At 26.2% G+C, this 21,472-nt stretch overlaps 3 protein-coding genes across 11 annotated transcripts in view; 1 reads left to right on the top strand and 2 right to left on the bottom strand.

Moving 5' to 3' along the window:
* Window positions 1–11,273, bottom strand: part of LOC122576650 (protein Gawky) — a 34,072-nt gene extending 22,799 nt beyond the window's left edge. For 4 of the 7 annotated variants that reach the window (XM_043747243.1, XM_043747246.1, XM_043747244.1 and 1 more), the window contains exons 1-5: window positions 11,122–11,270; window positions 6,088–6,281; window positions 4,604–4,653; window positions 4,139–4,251; window positions 2,053–2,227 (exon numbers count right to left, since the gene is read on the bottom strand). In XM_043747243.1, the coding sequence (XP_043603178.1) occupies window positions 2,053–2,227; window positions 4,139–4,207 (244 nt within the window). In that variant the 5' untranslated portion in view covers window positions 4,208–4,251; window positions 4,604–4,653; window positions 6,088–6,281; window positions 11,122–11,270. Of the gene's footprint in view, window positions 1–2,052; window positions 2,228–4,138; window positions 4,252–4,603; window positions 4,654–5,339; window positions 6,028–6,087; window positions 6,282–11,121 lie in introns of those variants that run through there. The other 3 variants (XM_043747247.1, XM_043747242.1, XM_043747241.1) reach the window with 3 other exon arrangements.
* Window positions 11,274–12,296: 1,023 nt separating this feature from the next.
* On the bottom strand, window positions 12,297–15,501 carry LOC122576653 (ubiquitin carboxyl-terminal hydrolase MINDY-3 homolog). The gene is made up of 5 exons (XM_043747256.1): window positions 15,148–15,501; window positions 14,529–14,958; window positions 13,989–14,257; window positions 13,363–13,660; window positions 12,297–13,290 (listed from the first exon to the last, which is right to left on the bottom strand). Exons 1-5 carry the CDS (start codon window positions 15,251–15,253, stop codon window positions 12,984–12,986), a joined length of 1,410 nt encoding a protein of 469 aa, XP_043603191.1. The 5' UTR covers window positions 15,254–15,501; the 3' UTR covers window positions 12,297–12,983.
* A 644-nt stretch (window positions 15,502–16,145) lies between these two features.
* Window positions 16,146–21,366, top strand: LOC122576652 (calcium uptake protein 1 homolog, mitochondrial). 3 transcript variants are annotated; one of them, XM_043747254.1, is made up of 12 exons: window positions 16,150–16,506; window positions 16,607–16,715; window positions 16,844–16,994; window positions 17,474–17,633; window positions 19,195–19,232; window positions 19,504–19,618; window positions 19,699–19,859; window positions 20,151–20,267; window positions 20,329–20,453; window positions 20,554–20,681; window positions 20,781–20,870; window positions 21,161–21,366. In XM_043747254.1, exons 3-12 carry the CDS (start codon window positions 16,884–16,886, stop codon window positions 21,313–21,315), a joined length of 1,200 nt encoding a protein of 399 aa, XP_043603189.1. In that variant the 5' UTR covers window positions 16,150–16,506; window positions 16,607–16,715; window positions 16,844–16,883; the 3' UTR covers window positions 21,316–21,366. The 3 variants fall into 3 exon arrangements, with proteins under 3 accessions (XP_043603188.1, XP_043603187.1, XP_043603189.1); XM_043747253.1 differs by lacking the exon at window positions 17,474–17,633 and adding an exon at window positions 18,641–18,800 and having other exon boundaries at window positions 16,146–16,715; XM_043747252.1 differs by having other exon boundaries at window positions 16,149–16,715.
* Window positions 21,367–21,472: the final 106 nt, after the last annotated feature.

Raw genomic sequence — 21,472 nt, forward strand, 5'->3', positions numbered from 1 at the left:
GCATTATGATTTCTATTAATTTTTCAAAATCATTCATTTATATCTTTTATGAAATCTTTCAAATTCTAAGTAGTTCTTCTTTTTCATTATTTCTGCTACCTCATATATCTTGTATGTATATGTATGATCGATGGAAACGATATAGTGAGATTGTAAAATAGAGGAATAAAAGATGACACCACCTAATCTAGCCCCACCTAGAGCCTATTTCACAGATAGACACACCCAAAATTTTTTAAATCAATTTCTATCAATTCAATAATGTGTCGAGGATTTCAGAATACAGGTTACAATAAATTACAATCTCTTTTTCTTTTAAAATAAGGATAAATATTTTTTAATACAGTAAAAATAGAACAGTGATTTTGAGAACTGAAGCCAGGCTCTAAGTCCCAGGTTCTCAACCTGTGGACGCAAAAAGTACCGGATCGGCCAAAATTCAGAGTAAAATTTAAAGAGTCAATAATTTTAATTAATTTGGTTTAAGAATAAAAAATAAATTTGGCTTTCTTGATAGTTTATGCAACCAGTAGTACGAGGCATAATACAAAATAGAAAGTGTTCGTAGACGTTTACATTTATTAAACGAGGAGGACAATGCAGAATACTAATAGATTGATTACATCATCGTACTAAAACTACATCGTAAAAAGAAATGCCTATTCATACTTTACTTATGATTTAAAACAGTTTCTTTAACCGTAAATTATTTCAAACCCTGTAATCTGCATGATTTATTGCTATATATTTAATTATTCATATTCATAACTGCTTAGAATTATTAAAAAATGTTTCCATATGCAAAGTTTTAAAATTCTATTTATTAATACATTTAGATCGAATTGAAAACTTTCGCATTGTAAAGTTACTAAAACAAAGCACGAAGTTCATTGTTTAAATAGAATGAGTGTAATATTGTTCTAAAAATATGGAAAAATTAATTAAAGCTGTATTAAAACTACAACTAATTAATTATAAATTAATATATAACTGACAAAGAAGTTTAAATTATCCCATTCATTGATCGCTATCATTGGATTCGAATCTCAACTTTCGTTGTTGAAACAATTCTGTCCTCCCAAAATTGTTCTAGCTTTTAACCTGGGATCACAGACGTTATTCAAATACATCTGGTAAAAAGCATGTCCACCTTCTTAAGTTATTTGCTTAGGAGCGACTTCTCAAGTAATAATTGCTTACCTGATAATTATTCCTTACTTAGAACAGATTTAGGAGAATAGAACCATTTCGACAATGATATCGATACGTTGAAGGTCTATTCAACGCGATAAATTTAAATCCTGCTTTTAGTTATGTATTAGTTTATAGTTTTAATGTCGATTTAATCTATTTTGTTGTATTTTTTTTTTTTGTTTGTTTTTCTTGTTCTTTTATCTTTTATTTCGTGCCTGTGCATGTGTATATGAATATCATACTGTGTAGTAGTTATTTTTTAGTGACTTGTGTATATTCTCTGCATAGTAATATCTGTTTTAAATTATGTGGGCAAATTCATGGACTGAAATAACATTAATCCTTCCCGTTTGAAAATTTCATAGCGAGGTGGGCTTTGATATTTTCTTATGGATTCGTGCGATTTTTCTTAGAAAATGCAGGATCGCTCACGACATCGAGAATGTCAATCTTCTTCTCTACAATTTGCATGAGGTAAGTCGCTACACATGTATTGTTATATTTGTATTACTAGTATAAAATAAAGAATATATTATTGTAAGAAAGAAGCTTCTTTCTATAAAAAATAAGAGATCATACTTTTTAAATGGTATCGTACATTTGTTTGTTTTCATCCATATATTTAACCAAGAAATTTGATAACATATACTGCTGCATAAAATAGTGATATACGGAAATATATTTCACGATATACATATATACTACTGAATAAGATTACCCGATGTAATTGCATATACTTCGTTTCCATTTTATAAGTTTAATTATTTTATTTTCATTTATGTATTAAAAAGAAATTTTTATATGTCAGAATATTTAATGTATGCGTACATATAAGCTATTATAAGAATATATATTTACCAGTTTGGTTCGACAGGACGGTTAAAAAGTCATTGGCGGCGGTATTTTCGCGATGGCTATTAGGTTTGGCCATCATGTTGTTTATGAACTCGATATCACAGTACCTATCATTCTCTGATTCTCTTCCCTCCCCAACCCTTATCGGACTGCTTTTCCCTAATACTACTACATCCCCCTGAAATCAAAAGTAACATTATCATAAAAATGCTTGCTTCTGTTAATCAGTCTAAAATTTTATGTGCCAAAATTTTTATCAATCATATACTTAAATCAACAAGAGTTGTTCATCAGAATACAAATAAAATTTATTTTACTTTCTAAATATAAAATTAAAAATACTTTTATTCAATTACAAATATTTGACAATTCATTGCGAATTAAACATAAATGTTAGAACATCTTTTTTATTTCTGTTCGCAATATAGTATTCTTTTTTTCTTCATTCACTCCACTGTCCTTTGATTTTTCTTTTCATATTATGTATCACTCTTTGTTATAAACTAAATTGATTTAATCAGTTAATCATAAAGGTTGAAAAGTGATAAACGAAGAAGACACTAATAAAAGCTTCTTTTATTTATAGCAATTACACAATATATGCTTATGTATGTAAGAAATGTACGTTAAAACTACTTGAAAATTTCACACTTCTCAGAAGTAAAATATCCAATGAAAATTTAATACAGCCAACTAATATAGCAAGATTCTAAAAGTTTTTTCGAAATCACTTTAGATAATTTGTGAAGTATAAACATAATTCTAGCAATGTAAGTATGATAAGAGTAAAAGTATTTAAAATTCTGTAAACCCAATTGCATTTCTTTGTGGATAATGAAATAAGTATATACTACTACTACTATAAATAAAATTCTAATTTTTTAAAGTAAAAAATATGTTTATGCTTTCATAATCATCCAAGACACAATGAACATGATAATACGCGGTTATGTGACATTGAAACAACCTTCAACAGTGAGATTTTATCTCTGAAACAGTATTCACATGTATATAATGTTAATATACCTTAAATGTCTGAAGAGGATTTATGATTATGATATATCTAGATAACAAATTGTGAATAATTGAATTTCAGTGTGACGTAAAAATTTATTGTGTTTGCGATGCAAGTAAACAACACTCTATACGTAATATTTGCTGTATAATAAGGTTATGTATACATATAATTTCAATTCGTAGGACTCTTTAATATTACAACGAAAATGATGAAATTATTTTTAACTTTAGGATGTTCACACAAAATCACAGGGGCTGCTTCCTACAAATGTTTCTATGAGTTGTTATAAATGTTAACATTACGCGACATTATTATGCGCAATTTCCGCACAATACTTTAATGACGAAAAAGGCTTCAATTGCAGGCGCATTCTCTACATAAAAAAACTTTGCAAGTGAAACATAGCAAAAAATAATATTTTAACAAAAATACTGTATTTCAATATAAGTACTGATTATTCTAAAAAATATATCCAACTTTAAATGTAAATACGATGTAACTTGGAACATATTAAAAAATCGAATTGAAAATCGTCTTATATATATTATTCATTGCGAAAAATGATCTTCAAATAATGCATGTTAATTTTTATTAACATAAAATATATTTTTATAACATAAAATTCTGCATATGGGAACTGAATCTAAAATAAATAAATATTCTTTTTACTGACAGGCATATTTATGTTTAAGAGGTGAATATTGATTTTCAATTTAAAACGACAAAGGAATTATTTCATACTTTTTTTATATTATGTACATAGTGTTTAAATTTGTGTTTTTATGTTTTAGGTAAATTAGATTGTATAATGTAATTTAGTAAACTTTGCCATTCATTTATATACTCGTATAAAGATTTCAAAATAGCATATATTTCATGTATTACATATTTTTTAGCATTTTGATTAAAATATATATATATTAGAATATTTTTTGTTATACATACAAGTTACTATGTGATAAAAAGAAAAAACACATCAAAAATTCACTTTACAATATATTTCAAAACTAGTGACAAAAAATATTAACAAATTATAACAGAGCTATTAAAAACTACAGAACTTATACTTACCATGGAATTTTGTACGAAGGCATTTGTTTCTGTAGAAATCTCATGTGAACTAGAATTGTGTGGAAACATTGGGCTCAGTTCTTCTTTGGCAGGCAATGCATAGAAACCAAGATCTAAGGAATAATTTTTCATGAATTTATTATTACTTATTATGAATCATAATATTAATGTTTAAATTAAAGAAAATTTTCAGTTATTAATTTTATTAAACCAACAATCTGTTTATTATTCCACATTGTAATAGTAATGAGTCTTGGATTCTACATGAGAAATTCAATTGTCTACAATTTAACATTATTGATGTGCAATAGGTATCACTTTATTATGATATAACGCAAAATGAAAAAATATGTTGCGAGTATTGAATAGTAAATAAAAAGATAATTGTGACAATAACAATGTGAATGTATCAGTCTCTTTTAATTAATTTATTAAATTATGAATACTACAAACTGAAGTACAAACCTTGTAGACTATCACTATCAGTGTGCTCCTAGCTCCATGCCAGTGGAGATCTGTAATAACATAATATTATTTTACTTTAAACAAATATAATTATTAAATATAATTACTTTAAACAAATATAAATCTTTGAGCACTAGTAAAAATTGTTTGTTTCTAATATAAGTTTATTTTTTAATTCTCTGTATGAGTAATATACTTTTCTAAACTATTAAGTATATAACTATATAGTACATGTTTTTAATTGCATCATATACAGTATAATATAATTGCTAATGTTTACTATGAATGAAGCAGATAAAATAGTTAAGATTGTCTTTCCCTATTTCTTGCGAATATAAATTTTTTACTGTCTTATTACGCTATGAAACTATTAGTAGCAATTAATTTTTTCAATGTTTACTCCAAGTGACAATAATACATATCACATATTTCATGTAATACCTGACTATAACTCTATAATTGTTAGATATACATTATTGACAGTAAACTAGAAGCTTTGCAAAAATACTAATGTTTCTATTTTATGACTACATTTCTCTCATTATGATAAATCCAAATATTTTCGAAATACTATAAATTTATCAATGAGCAAGCGGAATACTGCAAAGTAATTTTGCTACTGAAACGTTGTAAATACACGTTGAACATCAAACCGAAAATCGTCGTTTCGATCGATTTCCCCGTTTCACCAATAGACATATAAGCTCTAAATACACTATCAAAACGCACAACTTACCAAATCTGTGCGTAATATAAGGTTAGATAACAAGTAGACGTACAAAATGAAGACGTAATTTGTACATTTCACGAATAATTACTACAGGCATATGTTATATATGTATCCGCAAATATACATTCGAAATACAAAATATTCTACGCATTAAATATGGAAAAAAAATGTTTTTAACTTGTCTGAAACTCGTACACATCTATGTAAAATACTAGTACGTTTATAGATATTTCTAGCAATATAGGCACCATGTATTGTTCACAAGCACGTATAGATTCACGTAACATGTACGTGCATGTATACATGCATATATATATATATATATAGATATATACACACAGACATGTACATTGACACGCTGTATGTGCATGTGTTTGCGCGCGCGCACACACGCCCCTATGTGTGCAGTATATACAACAATTACATGTTCTTACGTGCATATACGTGAAACTATACATATGGATGCATATGCATATACATATCAATGTATATAATCATCCGTATGCATATATATATGCGCGTGCCGTATATTTATCATTATACGCACCACTTATACGTAATACCGTAATACGACAAATATATTCACACGTATGTGATTTGTGTATGTGTATTGATAAAAGAACGTAAAATGTAAAATGTGAAGGATGAAGAACACAGGAGAGAAATTAGCTACCCTTTCCTAAGATATCACAGGGAATGAAGTATCGTAACATTAGATAGAATGTTCGAGAATGAATGAAATTCAAGAACTTACTTTTTAGATTCGGTGCCCGAAGAAGATTTCAGTCTAGTGGAAGATATTTCGTTGGCGCACGAAACGGGCAGAGCGAGTACCGCTCCGCTGGTGGGCTATTCCCGCGAGTGGCGCTACTCCCCCGGATTTGGAGAGCTCGGTGTTGCTGATGCGCGCACCGAGACCCGATTCATAGTTGTACATGTGAAAAGACCCTTTCACATTTCAGAATGATCAGTAAACAGATTACTACTCGATATAAATAATATTCGATGCTATATAATTAGTTTCAGTAGGACATAGAATAATTAATTCAACTGCAATTTATAGCTGAATTTATGGCCAAATACGCTATATTTTACAAAAATATATGTATTACAAAACAGAGACTATATCTAAATTTTGAAATATTTTTTTGCTATTAATTGAAACATTTTAATAATGTTAATAATAACACGTGAATTTAATATAAGTAATAAATGGGTTCATAAACAGTTATAATAAAAAATTTGAAATAGTCATATTTCATTGATTGATGTAACTTTTATATATATATATATATAATTTTATAAGAAAAGAAATAATTTTGAAACTTAGAGCAATTTTTATGATACAATTAGAATGACTCTTTTGAATTTTTCTTTCTCGTTTCTTCGTTTAGATTCTCGTATGATGGAATAAAAGTTAATGTAAAATAATAAAATATGCAAAACAATGAAAATTAAAAAATGATATACGTGTAAAAATGTATTACATCAATAATGAATAGAGAAGCTTCGATTAGATAAGGATGACTCATACATATTAACTTCCATATACTTCTTGATATAAAGAAAAATTATATTGAAACCTACAAAGATAAATATTTTTTTCTAACATATGTTTTATTTTCTTAGATAATTATACCTATATAAGCAATGCGAATTTTATTTTTTGTTAAAATACATAAAAAAGTTAAAAACATCGAATTAATAACATTCGATATTTGCAAAGTATATTTTTAATAAAATACTCAAATAGAAAAGAAGAAAAATACACTTATGCTACCTTATACCTATACTTTTTTCATCGTCTTTTAATAAAATCATTTATAACAAGATTAGGTAATACGTTTTCAATCGTTATTTCGCAGATGATTACAAAATGATACAGAAATCTGATTAAAGAAGAAATGTACCAAGATAAGATTATAGAATTTTAATTACATAATTAAGAACATTGACATTAGTAACGTTACATAAAATATAACGTTGCAGAAATTTCATACTTTATGCATAGAATTTCGTTAAAATTTGTTCGCGAATAATTAAATGTGATTTACGCGCGAATATACAATTAAATATAGGTTAAATGTTTTGGAATACTTTAATTTTAGTATATTAAAATAATAGTAATTAAGTACTTTTAAAAAATATATGTTTATTTTTTTATATTTATTATTTTGTGATTATGTAGCTAATATTTATATGCGAATCACTTACATTATACTAGACTAAATAATATTATACTAGTAAAATGCTTTCTATAAAATCATAAATTATCGAAGAAGCAAACTTTTTTGTTTATAGAGTAAAGAGCAACATTTTTTCTCAAGGTTGTTCCTTTTAAAATCTCAAATTTATTCTCACACGCTTTTAATATTTTTAAATTATATCATTATTATCTGACCTTGAAAAAATTAATATATCCTGTTATAAAAAAAATACATATTTGCACAATTATATCACTTTTATGCCATCTCGTATTACAAACATCGGTAACCTTGAAACTCAAATGCGTGACTTCGAGAACAAAATTTTATATATTAGAAAGTTCGATTTTTCCAAACAAAATGATTTTATTTTTTATATTTTATGGTACTATGAGAATGAGCAAATACTTTAACCATTAATGTTAAAGGAAATATCCTGCATGTAATCCAATTGCACAGATATGCAAAGTTACATGGCGCTATCATCTAAAACTTGTAACAATTTTATGATCTATATAGGACCCTTCACTTTAATTTTATGTAAAACATTACTACAAATTATGAAATAATTATAGGGAATAATAAAAATTTATCATACTACCACATGCCTATACGTAAGATTTGGAAATTATCGACCCGTTAAAGGTGATACTCTACCTACGTAGATATATGTACACGTACAATCTTTACCTACAGAGTGTACTAATATCTATGCGTGTACAACGCGTGCTATTCTCTTGAGCGCACGTCTGCCCTTTTACTGCGACAGCTTTCTCACTATTATAATTTACTATTGCAGTTTTATTTATTTGCATCCATACACTTATTATATTTATGCACTCCTTACCTCCTCATACCTCTTGAAAACAAAAGTATAACAACCCTTCTTACTCACGCACACATATACGCACACGTATATGCATATGATGAAATGTTAATTATGCTTATTTCTAACATTTATAGAATAGATATATTTTTCTATTTTTTAAACATACTTTATAGTCTTTATCATATTCTTAACTACGTAATATGATATTAATTTATTTCCAAAATAACAAAACTAATTTTGAATTAAATATTTATCGATTAAAAAATCATTACTAATGTCTAGATACGCATAAAATAGAATATATAAATGTAAAAATATGATTTTTCCTAATTTATATTCAACTACATTGAAATGTTTGATATACATTTATTACTGCGTTGGATATATGCGCAATATACATGTAGTAAAGGTACGAATTAATTTTAAATTTCTGCATTAATTTTTATTATTTATCGATCGTTTTTGAGGCAAAATGTTTTTCCAGTTGAATATTTTTTTATCATAATGCTAGTACATAATATGTACTTAGATTGCATACACGTGAGCAAATTTGTAACGTAACAATTGCTTACTTCCGGTAGTATGGCTGTCATTTGAAATCAGAGAACGCAAGAGTAGAAAGTGGAGGAAGTGTTCTTTTCGATTCGCTCCTTTTTCATTCTATAGTAAAAAGCGTTGTAAGCATTATGAAATAAAACGAAATTTTATTTTTTAATTAATAGTAATATGATAAAAGTAGAGTAAAATAAAACGAATTTATGACTGTATAGAAAATAAGAAAGAGAAATTTAATAAACTAATTTTAATATAGAATTAAATGAATTACATTGTCCATTTTTGTGCCACTGCTTTTACAAAATTTTTTAGAGGATTTACTTATATTTTAATATAAACACTAATTTGATAAAAGGTTATGAAACTTACATTGTATGACTATAAGATATTAAATATTCCCATTCTAATAATCTTAACTTCATTATTAATGTAAATATTGTTTGGTTTAAATATAAACATTGTGGATATATTAATTTAACTTGAACCTTCTAAAACTGTTTTCTAATATTATAAAAAAATGGTTACTACTCATAAAAAATAGAAATAGAATTTTCTGAAATAGATTTTTATCAAACTTCTACTATTTACCAGTGCTATCTAATAATTCAATGAAATATATACAATGTAAATTAATTTGTAGGAAACAATTCTGGAAATTTTGTATTTAAAAATAATTACTATGGCAAAACTTGTTTTATGAGAAGCTTCTATCTTTCAATGCTTGATGTTAAATAAGTAAGTAATAAATCAATATCAAGATTGGATAAAGAAAATTACTTCAAAATTTATCCAACTATGTTATATTATAAATTTCTAGATTTAAATTTGATATTTAACTTCTTCTTCCCCCTTGTATCATTTTCATACAAAATGCAATGTATTTCATAGAATAATCATTTTATTTCACATAAGTAAAGGTTATGTTAATATGTACATACAAAGCTTTATATCTTAAAATAAGCAATTCTTACAATTATGATGTTTACAATATAATTATAATTCTAAGAATAAAAGGAAGAAAAAAGATTGTAAGATTTTTTTGTAATTATGTTTGTATTAACTTGCTATATTTTAAAAATATATTCAATACTACATTATTTAGAGATAATAAGTTATAGATATATTTTCTTTATCTTATCTATAAGTATAAACAATTGGTAAATGTTCTTTATTATGTATATTATATACAAGAAGATCTTTTAGCAATCATTAAATACACTTATTTATCAAATAATTTTTGGACTTATTCAATGTATATGGTACAAGAGATAATCAAGAAAGGCAAACGATTAAATTCAAATTGTATATTCTATCATAAAATTAGTATAGCTATATACTATCAATATATTTAATATAGCTATAAATATGATTTTTTAATAGAAAGAAAGACTAAAGAATTTACAACATTTTTCATTTAAATTTTTAGTTACAAACAAATCAAATATATTAAAAACAAGTAATTATTTGTCTAAAAATTTGTTCCACAATTTTCATTTATTTGTGTACAAACAATCACTTATATTTTGGAGTATAATGAAAATATGTGTCAATCTGATTTAATCAACTTTAAAATGCAAATTTTTTAAATATTATGGATCAATTCAACAAATTTGCCTTTTTATATAAAATCACTCCCTCCTTAGTTGTACTGCCATGTATATAATACAAAGTATGAAAATATTATAGTATCTAACAGACAAACAAATGTTCAATGATATTTTTGTGCAAAAAGTTTTAAGCTTTAATATTTTATATTTAAATAAACAGGTCAATGGAGATATACAATCATATGATAAAAACACAGAAATACATTAATGCTATATTCTAACAATAACATTCTACTAAGCACTGACTATTTACAATTTATATTTTGATAGCTTCATATAAGCATATATTGCAGCTTTATAAATGTGTTATCTTTTTCTAGCAACAAAAGGTTAAAATTCGTTTATTCTTTTAACAATAAGAAAATGTATCTATCAACTGTTTCGTAATATTTATATTTGTAAATAAAGTATTAACGACTTTAATTCGGTGAAAAATAAAATGTGTTTCTCTCTTTTCCTCAACTTTATCAAAAATACTACTTCAAAATAAAAAAAATTTACGTCTGAAGTATTATAAGGTTATATTTATACATACATATACACAGTATATATACGTACATTATATATAATAATAATAATAAAATGTAACTTACCAGAGCATATATCAATCATAGAAAGTTCTTAAAATTAGATTGATCACAACACTTTCTTCACACGCTTTTAAAAACACATTTCGTTGTGAGCACAATAGTTATTTTACCGAAAATACATCTCCATCGCTAGGCACGGAGTCTTGAAAACTGTACTGTTTTGTGAGCCACGTCATACAATACAGATTGAAACTTCCAACGAATATTTTCTCTTAGGTAAGAACGACATCTTGCAAAAAGGAAGCAACAATAATATACTTGGCGGATAATTTAAATAAAATTTGCATTAACTGCGCAAAATGTAATATAAATTACTTTTAAATACTTTTTAAATACAACTAATCCCCATTTTTTTCACATGTTAATTTTCCAACTTTACAGTCTTGCTGTGATATCATGCTGTTGAAGAAATCTCTGCATAATTCTCTATATGTTTCTTTGCTCTCGTTGTATGTTCACCATCTTATCTCGCATTGAATATTAGAATTAAGAAAATGTTTTAAATAGTAAAATCAAAATATATAGTATAATAACTTCCTAAACACGTAGAACGCACTATTTTAGAACTAAAACATTCTTTTTGTATTTCAAAACACACCTACTTGTTAAAAAAGAAATAGTTTTATCATTAGCAATTCGTAATAAAATTAACATATAATTAAATATAATTAAAATAAGATGTTTATAAAACATAAACACATTTTCGTTTTTGTTATTTTTTTATTTTTAATATTATTATTCGATTTATATATTCATAACATATCAGTTTTTAAAAGAAGAAGTAGTTCATTTTAATCATTTTAATTACAATAAATATAATAATTATAATAATATATTTATGTCTGTGTAAACATATAATCATAAAAATATACGCATAAAAACAAGTTATATAAAGAATCAAATTCAAATACGAAAAATTCTGAAATGTAACTTAATTTGATTCCTCATTAATTTTGTTCGCTATCTGCACCTTCAGCTGTACTTATAAATACATTTCTAGCATGTAGGAAATTCAAATGCGTTCTTTTCATTTCATTCCGTATAGTGTGTCCTATTCGTTTAGAATGTTATTATACGCGATCTTTTGCAACATTTTGAGCGAAATCGGCAACACAATATAACGTGTTCCCTTTATTAAATGTAAAAAAGAAGGAAATAGTAAAAATATTATTAGAATGTCGATACAATGACTAGATTATAACTTTGATCTACCTATGTATACATTTAGCCATGGATACGATTTACATAGATTTGTACATTGTCTACAATTTTATTTTCGCAATATTTTTTTAAATTGATTTTTTTCTTTACACTACTTTTTATTACTTTGTTTATCTGAATATTCACACTTTTTCTTACTACATTATTATTATTATTTTCTCCGTTACATTTCACTTGCAATTGTTATTGTTTATTACTAGCATTCGCATATCCTTTCCTTTTGTTTATTAGTAAATTCGTTTTAATTTTTTTAACATCAACATCAAATAATTTTAAACTTCAACATATATGTTTTTGAAGTTTTTAATAGTATGTTGAATAGTTATTTCTAAAACAATACTACATATTTAAATTTCGTTTCATTTGTAAAAGAATATTTTCTAATCTAAATAATTAGTAAAATTATTGAATTATTATAATTTATAAATAAAGTTCTATTTCACATAAAGTATGTTAAACAATTTTTCTTTATTTAAATCTAATTCTTTCTCTAATGATTTTTGTTTAGAGTTCTCAAGCACAAAAGCTTCCTTTGCAAATTTAAGTACTCCTCAAACTATTTTATAATTTTGTTACTTATTTCCTTGTACAACAACTCCAATGATATAGTTAAAAATAACTCATCAGAATGTGAGCAGAATTTATTAATTAAGGCTCGGATTCTGCCCAATATCCCATTGAACTTCAATTCTGGGCCATTTTGTTTGAAGTACTGTTAACATAGGATTGCTTTCCATAATACCCTTGATAGTGCACTCCAGTAACACGGCTTGACCTTTATGATATTTTACTTTATTTTCTGGATTGCTGTGTTGGAGACTATTGTGATGGTACAATGGAAATGTATCTGGACAAGTTCGTGGTTCTTCAGGAAAGAACTCGTCCATAAAGTTAGTACGTAGAATAATTCCCAAATTTTCAGTATCCAACTTTTTCTGCATTACGTTGACACTGTAATAAAAATATATATATTATAATACAATTTGATATATATATAATATAAAATATATATTTTGTACTTACTAATCTGTGTCTGTAACCAGTCCAAGTTCAGCGAGAACATCTTGTAATAAATTGGCAGGGATAAAATCATTTCCTTCAGGATCGAATTTTCTAAAAATTCTTTTCGCTTGGTCTGCAGGTGTTTCAGGGCTCACAAGTCTTTTTTCAGTAGAAAATAGCACAGTTAAATGGGTTTCTGAACCCAATACCCAAATAGGATATGATGGAGATTTTAAGAAAGTTCCAACTTCACAGTAACACAAATATTCAAGAAGTGCAAGGAATCCTATAGGATTTTGTTTATCTATCCCACGCAACTCTGAAATTTGTAAATTATTTCATTATTAATAATATAGACAGTTTATAATGTTAAATAACACATTAGAGGAGCAAGATACATCATGCTTCTGTCCTTGATTGAAAGGAAAGGAGAGTTCACAAACAAAATTTACACATATCACACTATTTGCTAGCAAATAGGTATTAATTTATTTGCTATATAATCAATTTTGACAACATTTTGTAGTCAATAACAGCAACAAAAGTATTTTATCAGAATTAACGTGCTCTTGCTATTGCTCTTTGTTAGATAATATTAATTATTTATTAAATATATTACAATGGCATAGAATATAAGAATAGCTTACTCAGTCCTCCAACATCTTGATCATGATCCCATACATGGCTAACTGCTCTTCCTGTGAGCATCAAATTTATAAGACTCTGATTCCCATAACCATATGTTGAATCAATCATTGATTCTAAGGGATCCGACATTTCTGAACGAATTTCAGTGACACCTTTTGTAACAATTACACTATAAAGAAGCAATAAGATACCATATCTATCTTTTAACATCTCTAACCTTTCTAAAAAAAATTCTTCTACATGTTCAGAAGTATTTGTTGTAAATAACCTAAAATAAAATATTCGTTTTTATAATAAAAACCGGATTTTTAATCTAAATATAATAAAAATGAGTTTTAAAATGTTTTTAATTAAATTACTTTAAATTCAATAATAACATATCATAGCACATTCGTGGAAATGATTTCCTGAAAAATGTACTTTATTCAATTGTGCTGTTCTTGTGAGCCAATATGTATGTGAGTATATCTCAATTTATTCTTAAAGTTATTTTTAAAACCAGATAGATCATTATCATAATTCATGACAAATTTCCTTACCTCAATTGAGAATGGAAGAGGTCAGAATCTATGGCTCTGCATTCTTCATTCATATCCATCAGTAATATCTTTTTATTTGTTTCTTGATTTTCATTATTTGCCACGCTTATTTCTTCTTCACGATTTTCAATTTCTGGTATTTTTTCCACCCATTTAGCCTTTCTTCCATTATCTTCATTCGAAAATTTACAATCCATAAATACAATACAAAACTTTGGAACTTTCTCCCCAGCTGCTTGCTTTAAAATTTCTATAGAAGCTCGTACAAGGAGCTGGTAACATGTATCCAAATTGATATTTTTCCATGTTGAAACATCAGTCTCAGAGAGTAATTCTTTTAAAATAAAAGCTTGGACAGGAGCTATTACTGCACAAGGACCACCTTCTGTTTGTATCAATGCTGTTGGCTCATCAGGGCTGAAGTAAAATCCTGAAGCAATGGGAAGTGTGTATTATACTAAGTAATAGATTATATACAGTCAATTAAGGACATTGATTAAACTTATTTATTATTTTATTTTTTTGTGATAATAATTATGATTAATTTAATGTAAATAGCCCAACCTCTACTATTAAACCTTTTATTACGAAAAAAAAACACTTAGGAACATAAAATTACCTTGAGCCCATCGTTTAAAAACATCTTTTTTAACAGTATTGCCCCAGAGTAATGTTTTGATGGAATGTACAAATTCGTCATCGCAGTGAACAACATTTTCAGCCATTATCCACGTTGTTATTTATTTTATTTTTTTTAATTATTAGAACATTAAGCAACGTTACACAAACACAAATTATTTGGACGTAATCATAATATTCTTTTGTATCTCTGCCAAATCGAATTATTTTGTTACAATTTCCAACGATTACAATTGTATCATATAACCTATATCATGAAAGAAACAATCATCCAGTACTTCGCCATTTTAGACATTGCATAGTTAATAAATACACGAGACATGTGAAACCTACTTTTCATATTTATTAGTAAAATCTTATTTTCATGATAAATTTTCTTTCCTCAACTGTTAATATCTCATGAATATGTATTTATATATAACATATATATTGAGCATTTCAATTAATCAACTATATACTAGCAGAAAATTATAAAACATAAACCTTTTGCTGAAGAATACGAAATGAATATATACATTATATTTTACATCTGAAAATTTAAAAAATGTATTTTTAGTTTCTTTATTTAATATAGGCAAGTATTTTAATTATTTCGAAATTTCATGTATTATTCTATATACAGAGTGGTACAGCTAAATGGAATCTTGCATTATTTATTATTGTATAAAAAAATTCTCGAGATTCTCAGGATTCGGTGTAATACTAACATACTGAAAGTAAAATAAAAGTTAAACAAACTATTTTTCTCAAACTAAATATTATGTATTATACTGAAAGAATAATAAACGGACAAACAAATTTAAACTCAAACTTATTTATAAGACCATTTTCAAGGTCGCTTTTTTTATGAGATTTGTCATCATCATAAGAAATATTTAAAAAATTTATGTATACAACATCATTTTAAAGTTTATTTCATAAATATGTTACCAGCGCCATTGTGTACGTAACGTGAATTACAAATTTCGAATCTTTCAGCTCTGTAGTGAACAGTTTAAATAGTACAGTTGTATGAAGGTTCGATATATCTAAACAGATATAAATAGGTTAGCTTCCGCATTAAACTATGTTGTGTTCTACAATTTATTTTGGCATTCTTGGAATGAGAGAATGCGAACAGAATAATATAAAGTAAATATAAAGGTTAAAACTGAAAAAACATGTATATAAATAAGTGTCACTAAAGGTTATGTGCATAAAGATTAAACTCCGTTATTACAATCTCTATTTGAAAGGAAAATAGTACTATCAACATAAAATTTTTCAATATATTCTACATTTCTCAATATATAATTATTCAAAATTTATTCAATAAGTATAAAATATGTTTACTAATAAGGTTAGATTTATTATAAGACAAAGCACTTCGTGTAACTATATTAACAAAACGTATAACCTTTTAATAATTGGTAACATTAATAATTCTGAAAAATGTTCAGTTCGAAACAATTTTACATACTTTTCGCGCGAAAGTGAGAAGATCAAGAAAAGCTATCGGCTTTTATACGCCATCCCTTGTTTTGTAACCAGCCTTATTGCCTGGAAGAGGTAAGAACAAATCTTTTAAATTTTCTTTTATAGCAACAATTTCAAAGAATAGAATTCGATAATGCAAATTGGTTCAAAGAAATTGCAAATAACATACCTTACAAATTTTTTATTAAATTCTATTTCAGCATAAGGCAAAAATATTTGTCCACGGTTAATGCGGCTGAAATGATCACCGACGAAGAATCAAATGACGAAGATAAAAATGAGCAATTCGATGAAATACAAGAAGATAAAAGGAAAAAGAAGAAAAAGAAAATTGGTTTTCGTGATCGAAAGGTTAGTAATTACATAATTATTTACGTCCAACTAAATAGTTTATTATTAAACCGAAATTGTTTAAAAAATGGATGATTAATGTATAGTTAAAATTTCAAAATGTTTGCATATTAAAAATTTTCAAAATTGTTAATTATACAAAAAGTTTTATATACATATAGTATAGTATGATATAGTATAAAATATATTGTGGTAGAACGTTATAAACACAATGGATTTCGGTATAACGCGGGGGATACATTCCTCATTATAGAGATACGGGTTATACGGGGGGCGACTGTACTATCAAATGTATTATATATGTAATTAAATAAGATTATAGTACTTTGAGATTTAATAGAAAATTTAATTATTTCAATCATGACAAAACTATCGTATATTCAAGGTCTATATTTGCTTTTTTACATCATTTTAACTATCATGATTTAGTTATAAATATTTGTTATGTATTATCGTTTCCAAATAACGCATATTTGCAGATTATAGAGTACGAAAATCGTTTGAGAGCGTATTCGACGCCTGACAAAATTTTTCGTTACTTCGCGACCGTAAAAATGTCGAGTTTAGAAGGTAGCGAAGTTTATATGACTCCAGATGACTTCATCAGGTCAATTACTCCTGGCATGAAACAACCAGATGGTATTATAATTTTATTTGTAGTTTATCTTTCACAATAATTTCTTTTTACATCTTTTTATTACTTTTGTTATAACTTATCTATATTTATTTTCATTTTATCTTATTAAAGCCTGTCTTTTATGTTGAATGAATTTAACACTATAATAACATAGACTATAATTTTTGTACTCTTACTAATATCAGATCAGATTTAATTAGCCATTTCTTTATTTACTAACATTTTCATAATACGCTAACAATTTTAATTTTCCAAAACTGGAAATTGCTTTTAAAAAAGCGAATTTGAAGCTAATCAGTACTACTTCTGTCAATAACAGAAATACAGTGAATTGCTGTCAAAAGTATATCACAAACGATTGCGAACGTAGCATATTTAAAGTTGGCACACTATTAGTATTAAAGAGTTAATATTATACAGAGTTTCCATTAATCATAATAGAATTGACAAGGGACGATTCTACGTGAAGAAATAAGTTGAGAATATAGAATAAAAATTTTTCATATGACTCTTTGTTTTTAAGAAAATCGGGTTTGAAAATTTGTCAAGTATGTACACTTAAACGTGGATAATTTCGAAGTAAACAGAGAATAATGAAAATGTGGTTCTACGTGTAAAAATAAGTCGAAAATGTAGAATACAATTTTTTCATCGGATGCTTAATTTGTGAAAAGATTAATTTGAAAAATTTACCAAGTGCATGTATATCAGATTTTATGCAATAAATAATAAATACCATCGATAATTTTTATTATGTAAAACACACAATATAAATTAAAATAGAGTACCTCAAAATTAAATAATATAATCCAAACTTTTTTTGAATTATCTGTGACCTTCTTAATTAAAGATTAGTAAAATGTTGCTAATGTTATATTGAGTTGAATTTTACACGACCTCACCGAAATTTATTATTGATTAAACTATATTTCAAACTGAATGTTATAATCTTCATAATATCATCATATTATATTCCTGTTAAATATATGAAAAATTATTTCTTACACAGATAATAGAGTACGAAAATCGTATAAGACACTATTCTACTCCTGACAAAGTATTTCGTTATTTTGCTACTCTGCAAGTGGTGAACAACGACATCCATGAAATCTTCATGACACCTGATGACTTTTTAAGATCAATAACGCCTGGTATCAAACAGCCGGACGGTAATTTTTCAATAAAATCGAATTATTGTATATGTATAAATGTCCGTAGAACACTCCATACTCGATGTAAATGGTGGATACATTTTCTATTCAATAAATAGCCTTCCCGTTTACTCTGTTATGATGCTTTCTGCAAGTTATTCCAAAGTACATACTACTAAATGACACAAAATTTAATATACTTGGACCTTATTAATTAATATGTAAATGCTACATTAATAAATACAATAATGTACAAATGTCTTTTGTAGCCACTGTATATAGACATATTTATATATTAAATGCATGCAACAATATATCTTTCTATGTAATTTGTATCGTAATAAATGACTTCTTTTTATCTACAGACTCCATTTTTCGATCTAATGTGTTTTAATGATATATTTATTTTCAGGACTTGGGTTGGACAAATATAAACGTTACGATCCTAAGGTAAGCTTAAATTCAGTTTTTCGATAAAAAAAAGTTCGTCAAAGAAAAGTAAACGTTAGTTCCTATGTTTCAAGTAAGATATAACTTCTACACTTACAATTGCTTATTGTGGTACAATATTTATTATTCTGATAATTCTATGATTTTTTCATTATTAGTTACTTAATATCTTAATATTTTTAATTGTAAATGATAGTTGATACTTAATATATATATAATAAAATAAAATGTATTTAATATTATAATTACGAGTATGTATATATTTTTATAGAATATTCACACAAAGTTAGAACTGGCTTTAGATGAAGATAGCATCTTTTACAAACTTGGAAGTGCTGGTTTAATTAGTTTCTCCGATTATATATTCTTGCTCACCGTATTATCCAGTAAGTTATCGCTATTAATTTTATATTTTTACTTGAACATCAATTAATCAAATATTTTATATCAAGAAATGTTTCTGTAGCTTCTAGGAGACATTTCGAAATCGCCTTCAGAATGTTTGATTTTAATGGCGATGGTGACGTTGATTCTGAGGAATTTGGAAAAGTCGCTACTTTAATTCGACAACAAACCAGTATCGGAAATCGACATCGCGATCACGTTACCACTGGTAATATGTTTAAGGTACTAAAGTTTATTGTTGTCTTGAATATCTGTAATATTAGTGTAAGTTACTGTAATCATTTTCATGTCATCCCTGAAAATGATTTTAGTAATTATACAAAACGAACAAAGTAATATAAAAACTTACAAGGAAAGTTACAGAATCCGGTAATACAAACTTATTTATATAGGATGTTCCAGTAATCATAGTATAATTGGCAATGATGATCCTATGTGAAAAAAATCGGAGACGATAATATTTATTTCAATTATAATTTTCTATCATATAACCAATACATCTACAATTTTCAGGGTGTTAATTCAGCATTGACTACATATTTCTTCGGTCAAAACATGAAAGGGAAGTTGACCATTGAGAAATTTTTAGAGTTTCAACAGCAATTGCAAACAGAAATACTTAGTTTAGAGGTCAGTTTTACAATACTTCATTATACATTATTTTATTTTGAAAAAGTATAAATTGTTATAGTTCGAGCGAAGAAATCCTGATGAAAATGGTCGAATAACTGAAGTAGATTTCACAGAATTATTGCTTGCATATGCTGGATATCCTGACAAAAAAAAGGCAAAGATTAGGAAAACTGTAAAAAAGCGGTATACATATATATATATACATATATATATTTATAATTAATGTAAATATAATTTCTACATAAAAAGTGAAATATTTCAATAATGTATTTTATTTTTTCAGCTTTAAGGATAATCCAAAGGGAATAGACAAAGACGAATATCTGAAGTTTTTTCATTTTTTAAATAATATCAATGATGTGGATACAGCACTGACATTTTATCATATTGCTGGAGCATCAATTGATCCAGGTCTTCCATTAATATTAAAAAATAATATTTTTGTCATAAATTAAATTCTATTCTTTCTATTTTTTAAATTAAATCTCTCTAACTTTATATCTTTTACAGCTACCCTAAAACATGTAGCAAAAACAGTGGCTCATATTGATCTGAGTGACCATGTAATACAAGTGGTTTACATTATTTTTGACGAAAATAGTTAGTTGATTATAATATCTATAATATTAAATAATTTAATGTTTGATATTTTACATACTGTTACTAAAATTTTATAAATAATATAAGTCTTTATATTTTAATATATAACAAATTTAGCTTTATATTGTTAGACATATTATGTAAAAGTTTCTATTGAGTAAGAAGTAATGTATGTTATGATATTTCTGCGTAGATACTAACATTCTCCTTAATATAAAGTACAAAACATTCTGTACATTATAAGATTGATTAATTTTGAAGTAATCATAATTTTTTTTGTTTATTTCTAGTGGACGGCCAATTGAGTAACAAAGAATTTGTTGCTGTAATGAAAAATAGGGTTCTAAGAGGATTAGAGAAGTCAAAAGATACTGGTTTTGTCAAGCTAATCGAATCAATGGTAAAATGTTTAAAAATCAGTTATAATATGCATTTTGATAATTAAAGCAAAATTACGAGGTTTCTGGCTTTTTTATAATATACGTTTAAAATGGAATTAATTATTTATTTATCTCATTCAGAATTTATCATTACTAATCGCTATTCAGTAAGAAATAAACATAATGTATGAGAAAAACTGTTACATACATACTTCTTTTAAT

This window comes from Bombus pyrosoma, linkage group LG16, assembly GCF_014825855.1.
Source record: "Bombus pyrosoma isolate SC7728 linkage group LG16, ASM1482585v1, whole genome shotgun sequence".
Taxonomy (NCBI): domain Eukaryota; kingdom Metazoa; phylum Arthropoda; class Insecta; order Hymenoptera; family Apidae; genus Bombus; species Bombus pyrosoma.